The 7,500-nt window shown below is 45.2% G+C and overlaps 1 protein-coding gene across 1 annotated transcript in view; it reads right to left on the bottom strand.

The window, feature by feature from the left end:
- Positions 1-5,423, bottom strand: part of cyp11c1 (cytochrome P450, family 11, subfamily C, polypeptide 1) — a 12,800-nt gene extending 7,377 nt beyond the window's left edge. The window contains exons 1-4 of the mRNA XM_030785488.1: positions 5,218-5,423; positions 2,862-2,949; positions 2,346-2,564; positions 1-105 (exon numbers count right to left, since the gene is read on the bottom strand). The exon at positions 1-105 is cut by the window's left edge and continues 101 nt beyond it. Coding sequence (XP_030641348.1) covers positions 1-105; positions 2,346-2,564; positions 2,862-2,949; positions 5,218-5,423 — 618 coding nt within the window. The remainder of the gene's footprint in view (positions 106-2,345; positions 2,565-2,861; positions 2,950-5,217) is intronic.
- Between the last annotated feature and the right edge of the window lie 2,077 nt (positions 5,424-7,500).

A 7,500-nucleotide genomic window follows, 5' to 3' on the forward strand; every position in this document is an offset into this window, starting at 1 on the left:
GCTTCCCGTGTGAGGGATCTCCTCAAACGCCCGGGCTCCTCCGCTGCCTCCCTGATTCCGCCGCGCCTTTTTTCTCTCCATCCCTCCGTCCGCTGCCTCCAGTGCCTGCGTCCCCACGGAAACCGACAGGGCTCGGGTTGCCGCGGGAGACATGGCCACAGACGGACGAACAGACGAACCCAGCATGTTGTTCTTCTCGCTCTTCTTCCTCCTCTCTTTCCTACTGTTCAACTCTCTCTTTCTCCCTCTCTTTCCTTCTGTCAAACTCTCTCTCTCTCTTTCTCCCTCTCCTGCCTTCTGTTCAACTCTCTCTCTCTCTTTCTCCCTCTCTTTCCTTCTGTTTATCTCTCTCTCTCTCTCTCTCTTTCTCCCTCTCCTTCCTTCTGTCAAACTCTCTCTCTCTTTCTCCCTCTCCTTCCTTCTGTCAAACTCCCTCTCTCTTTCTCCCTCTCTTTCCTTCTGTTCAACTCTCTCTCTCTCTTTCTCCCTCTCTTTCCTTCTGAAGTCCTTCTACCCTTTTCCCATCTCTACACTGAACATCCTCTGGTTTTTTTTCTTTTGATCATCTTCCCCTCCCAATTCTCCTTCTTCATTTTTCCCTCCCTCTCTCTGTCATCCCTTGTTTCCTGTGCCCTCCATCTCTCATGATTTATTCATCCCAAAGGTCAGAGGTCAAGAGAAACACAACAGCGCCCAAAGACAGGGTGTCATAGAAGAAACACAGACGTACATTCGAGGACACACACACACACACACATACACACACACAGAGTAAAAAGTAATCACAACTGACACACAACGGATCAAGTGTGTAAGGTAGCCTAGGCTACTTTTTTAATAAAGGTTTGAGCTTATTTGGTTATGAACACATAATCATCCAATACACAGACTCCCACTAACAATCAGCCCAGTCTAACTCTGCTCCCTGACAACAGAAACAAAAACAACACACTGCAGGGATCTTTTAAAAGTGCTTTAGTTTCGGACCAATCAAGTTCTGATGGCCACACATAAAAAACACAGTACAGTTGGAATCTATAGAAGATTACATAAGTTACATTCGTTGTCATTGTTTCACAAATATCATTTGGCTGGTGTGTATTTATATATATATATATATATATATATATATATATATATATATATATATATACATATATATGTATTTATAAAAGAGACAGAGAATGTATCATCTAGAAACATGAACGCTTAAGACCTACAAAAAGAAAAATTACACAAAAGACAACGTATTTGTGTAAAGAGAATGTAAAATTTGTACTTTCTAAATGAAATTGCGTGTATTTTAATGCAGAAAATGAGCCACCTTCTGGTAAATATATGCTGTGGATGAAACAGCCCAAATATACACATGACATCATAAACGTGGACCAGCAGCACAGTGATGACATCACAAATGAAAAAAACTCTGGGATTAGATGAAGTCATGCAGTGACATCACTATAGCCATGGTGCACTGGAGTGACACCATTCAAATTCTAAATAAATATAAATACATTTCTACAGATGACTGATTACCCTTCAGATTCTTCAGGGAAAAGCCAATTTTCTTCGTGGAATTCAAATTTTAGAACAAACAGAAAAAAAGGGCCAGACATCGTCATGTAACACTTGCTTTGTTGAACACTCCGGTTCTGACAATCACTTTGAGAACTTCTTATTTGTGATAGCCGGTTATTTCCCCTGGAGAAGACCTGTGTGATTAAATGCCATGAAGTTTGTGGGAGAGTGTCTCTGAATAGATACTGCGATGACACATACCGTAAAACACCACAGAGTGTCATAACAGCACCAACGCAATGTCCACGCCACAGTGACATCTAACATAGCAATCAGAATAAATGATACAAAGATACAAGATACAAAATCAAGTATAACATAGTATAAATAAATAGAGATGTGAAAAAAGAAACAGCACAGGATAGTTGTACCAAAACGTAGCTGTCTTGATCTGTGTGAATGTGTGTGTGTGTGTGTGCGTGTGTGTGTGAGTGACATGATATCTGCATTGTTAAAAACATGTCATTAGCGGCAAGAGGTAAGTGATTTCAACATACTTCAAGGCTCATGATCAAATTATGTTCGTGAAAAAGCGCGTGTGTGTATGTGCGTCTGTGTGTGTTTGCGTCTGTGTGTGTGTGTGCGCGTGTGTATCTGCATCTGTGTGTGTGTGTGTGTACAGTTCCATCATTTTCAGCATTTTCAGTAATTTTGCACAGTCAGCATGGATTAGCATGTTGCATGTGAGGCCAGCGCTATAACAGTGTAACGTGTTACGTAACACATTTAGTGCGTTCCACACCTCAGTCACCGCAACCTCACATGACTTTGCACGATTCCCCGCCGGCTGGCGTGGGTGTGGGTGTTTTCTTGGCCGGTTTGGTGCCGGTGAACACCCCCATGTTGAAGCTAAGCCCTTGGAACGCGCTTAGTAGGTTGAAGCTGTCGTCCTTCCTGGAGCCTTCGGGACGTACTATTTTTGCCAGTTCGCGGGGGAGTGACACCTTGCCTCCAACTGCCCTCAGGTGGTTCGCGTCTTTGGAATTCTGATTTGATATTTGGAATTTTGAGAGAATCAGAAGACAATTTTCTATTCAAGGCCACGCTTTGGACAGAGGAGAAACTTTCTTTTTGAAAGTCACTGTGAATTCAAAATACTTTTTTTTTTTTTTTTTTAAAGATTACACAACCAGGAAGGTCGTCAAATGCTTTCAGCCACAGAACATAATATGTATACAGCTACTCTTTCACGATTTTCTTCTCCAAAGTGCGCAAGCTTAGAAATGAAATAAGACGTTTAAGTAAACAACAACAAAAAAAACGTAAATATGCGGTATTCTTACCTTTGAGAGCTGATATTTCTGTCTGAAGTGGGCCCGCATCGCTGCTCTCTCTGCGTTCTTCCTGGCGTTCATCGCTTCCCTCAACTTCCTGTGGAGTCGGAACCAAGACAACCATACGGTCAAGCTAACGGTTTAATTGTTTATAGCCCGACAGAATAAAAAACACACCCTAGGTGCGCGTGTTAAAAACGGACACTTTAGGGGTATCAAAACTGAGGCGTCAGATTCTGTGATTAAAATGAAAGGTGTAGAAACGCTTGGTTGTGTGTGTTCGGAAACACTGCCCATAGACCTGTGTTTTGATACGCCAGTATTTAACGTGCAGAGATGTAACACCAAATTGTCTCATCGTCCAGTACAGCACTTGTAAATGCACAGTGATTTCTCAGTGCTGTTGGAAAGCCTCTTGACAACAAGATTCTTTGATTTGTGCTGCTAACATAGTTAGGACACCGCTAAGCTACATTAAAAAAAAAAAAAAAAAACGAACAAACTGTCAAGTTACTCTTTGTTAGGGGAAAAAAAGGAATATTTATTGTTATTTTCAGTTAAATTAAGGGATGAGTTAAGTTTAAGTTTTCACCACAGTAAGTTAAGTTGTAAGTACCATTTCCAGACAAACCACACACAGTTGATGATGCTAGCGAGACGAGACCTGCTGGATCGCTATAGCTGCTCTTTTTGACCGTGGTGTTTAAAACGGATCATAATCTGCCTATGTTTTCTTTCCTTTTTTATTTAAAAAAACAGTACACACACACACAGCATGTACTGAGTTTGTTCATTTAAAACGTCTTTACGTGGATCTCTCAGTACTGCCATTTGGAATGTTCTATCACTCTCTTTAAAAATCTTCAACTGTTCTCTGTTTTTATTTAAAATATAGTTTTGGTTTTGCATGTGGGGGGGGGGGGGGGGGGGGGTGTTTAATGTCTCTGCTTGAAGAGCCCCTGCTGTGAAATAGGTATTAGATGCAAACACCAGCACACACAGTCACCCAGACAGTCATGTGGACTCTACACCAGACAGAGTAAGACTGACGAAGCAGCAAATAGGCACACACACACACACACATACACACACACATACACGCACACACACACGGTGCAAAACTAACTGGATAAGACGTTGTGTCCATGTGACTTGAGAAAAAGAGTATGCATGTTTGCTCTCTCTCTCTCTCTCTCTCTCTCTCTCTCTCTCTCGCTCTCTCCCTCCCTCTCTCTCTCTGTTTCACACGCACACTCTTTCTACTGACTAAATTAATGCCCTCTCTCTCTCTCTCTCTTTCTCTGTCATACACACACACTTTCTACTGACTAAACTGATGCTCTCTCACTATCTCTCTCACTCTCTCTCTCTTTTTCACACGCACACTCTTTCTACTGACTAAATGAATGCCCTCTCTCTCTCCCTTACACTCACTCACTCTCACCCTCACTGCTGTGAAGGATAAATGTACCAGATGGAAAAAAAAACCTCTATGACCTTGACAAGTTTTTTTTTTTCACTTAACAAAAAGCCCCAAATTCCACTCCACAGTAGTTGCCATAACAACACAGCGTAAGGCCTAGAAGGTGCACACACACACACACACACACACACACACACTCGCCCTGGCAGTGAATCTGCTCTACAGTAACACACTCAGTCAATGTATTCATCCTCTCATTCTGACATTGGCCACTCTGAACTTCATTCAAATGAATTCCAGGCATGAGCCCAGCGTAGGTGCAAAGCCAAACACCGGAAAAACGAAAACCGCTCCCTTACGTTACCATTTGACGCAATGAAATGTTTGCAAACCGTTACCACCGTGTTCTTAAGGATGGACCGTTTGTGCGGCCCGTGAACAATTCCTGCTCCGCTTTAAACATTGTCTGTTTTTTTTTTATATAGCTGTCCCTCAACTGAAAAACCAGGGTCAAGTGTTGAGAAAGAGTGCTGGTCTAGGATCAGTTCTCCTTGGGCCACGAAGCTGTTCTTGTTGGGATTACGAAAAACCAAAAAAATCTGATCCCAGATCAGAGTCCTCTCTCAGAGAGATCTGATACATACAGTCCAACTGCTTAGGCTGAAACAGTTATGCTACTACACCTGTACACAACTGAACAAACCAAATAGCATAAATATTCTCTCTCTCTCTCTCTCTCTCTCTGTCTCTCTTTCTGTTTGCTCAGAGGACCAATAAATGTTTGAGTCCACTTTGCCTTTATCCATGGCTTGAGAAAAAAAAAAAATTGTCCCAAACGTTGCGCACACACACACGTTACCTCCTCACACACACATACACTCGAGCTCAGAGCGCGTTTCGAAACTGGAGGGTAAAAATCGTGGTTATAATCGTTTGGCTTGCCTCTCTCTCTCCAGGTCGGCCTGGTAGGACCTCACCAGGGCGGGGTCGTGGGCGTGGTTCGGGCGGGGCGCGCCGCTCCTCCCCTTACACCCCCTGCCCCTCTTACTCCTGTGTCTGCTCCAGATGTCCCGGTCCTTTCCCCCCGAAACGCAGCTGGTTAACTTTTTAAAGGGCTTGGCCAGAGACTTCTTCACCACTTTATCCATGGCTGATGTGAACACGTGTGTGTGTGTGTGTGTGTGTGTGTGTGTGGGTAAGAGTCAAGAGACAAACAAATGCAGAGTGTGGTGGTGGTCTTGAGAAACTATCTGTGTGTTTGAATAAACGTGTGAATGGGTAGTTTTACCAGCACTGATGGGAGGTTTGGATCATTCATGCTCGGGTTGAATATGAATGTGTGTGTGTGTGTGTGTTTGTTTTGTTTGTAGGCTTATTTGGTCCTTGCAGTCCAACGCTCTGATGTTGACAGACAGGAAGACAGACCGACAGTCATACAGAGAGACAGACGGACAGACAGATGACGATCTTGAAGAATGAGTCAGAGACCTGCAAGGACAAGGACACACACACACACACGCACAGAGACACACACACACACAGACACATACAAACACACACAGGGTCAAAGAGAGATTACTCTCATATACACACACACACACACACACACACTCACAAAGATTCTCTGAAATAAACCTTTATACACACACACACACACACACAAAAGCATATACATACACTCACTCTGTCTGTATGTTTCTCTCTCTCTCTCTCTCTCTCTCTCTCTCTTTCTCTCTTTCTGAGAGAAACTTTTCTAATGTGTGCTTGAACTTCTATAAGCGCAAATTCACAAAGACACCTGTGGCCTAAAACACACACACACACACACACAGGTGCACACACACGCAGAATATGAGAGAGAGTGACTACATGTGCAGTATCATATCTGTACGTAGTGCCAAACAGACCGAGAAGCAGAGCAAAGCTCCAACCTTCCGTCTCTGAGCTTTCTCACCTCACACTCCAGCGGCCTCAGCGGACGTTCGTCAAAAACCCTCAGAGCCTCAGCCGGGTACTGCCCGTCTGTGAGAGACAGCTCAGCGCTGCTTCAAAACACAAAGAGGATAAAAAAACACCCCCAAAACAGACCAGACTTCACTTCCTCTCCACCTCTCTCTCTCCCCTCTTCTCATTCACGGTTTCGTTCCCCCGAAGAGTCGTTCCGTCCGTACGTTCTCGCTTCAACGCAGGGGTTCGTTCGTTCTCTCTCTCTTTCCGTCTTGGCAGGGAGCGAGTGTGTTTGTGTGTGTGTGTGCGTTTTTAGAGTAGCTTTGCGGCCCTCCTGCTCTCCTGCTGGCCAGATTAATGCCGTTAAGGACTTTAACGAGCTTGAATCTCGTTAGCACAGGGCAGGAGGGATGCTCACGTGCCCTTAATGAACTGTTAAAGAGAGCAGGGGGGATGACCGCCCGCAAATCCCCCCCCCCCACCCCGACCACGTAACGTCATCCTGTTCAACCGCCGTGCACCTGGTTACCTGTCGAATCACGGCGGAGGCTGGGGGGTGTGAGGGGGAAAGGCGGGGCCGGGGGGGGGGGGGGGGATTTAAAGGTTTTTTGGGGTGAGGGAGTAATTCTGTCCCGCGGGATAACTCTAGGGACGTCAAAACGACGGCGTGGAGATGGAGATTTGAAAGACGGATGATGGCGGTGGACGGCCGGATTGATGGACGGACGGATAAATAGATGGAGATGGCTTTGACTGTGACGTCGTTACCGTTCCCCTGCCCCCCCCCCAACCCCCCGTTCCGAGTGTGACAATGGAAATGTGAGGATACGGCCAGACAGGAGACGGTTGTCGGCCAGAGAAAAGCAGATGGGCTTGAGGAGGAAAAAAAAAAAGAGAGAGAGACAGATGGGGGAGCGGGTGGAGGGAGATAAGGGGAAGGAGAGCGAGAGAAGAGTTAAGCTGATAGCATAGAGGATGAGATGGTGGGGGGGGGGGGGAGGGGGGGGAGTAGTTACTTGCTGAGTCATTGGAAGTCTTTTCTCCCTAGGTGTCAGCTGGCACCGTTTGACAGAATGCCAGGGATGCCAGGCGACCATTGAAGTAAAACTGGACGCGAATCCTCTGGTAAACCGACCGCAACGATGACAACAACAACAACAACAACAACAACAACAACAACAACACCTCTGTGCCAATCGCTCTGGAAACAACGGGTCTGACTGTTCAGCTGTTTCCATGGCTACGGCCGTGAGGACTGACAGTTGCCAGAAACCTGGT

This window comes from Chanos chanos, chromosome 9, assembly GCF_902362185.1.
Source record: "Chanos chanos chromosome 9, fChaCha1.1, whole genome shotgun sequence".
Classification (NCBI taxonomy): Eukaryota; Metazoa; Chordata; class Actinopteri; order Gonorynchiformes; family Chanidae; genus Chanos; species Chanos chanos.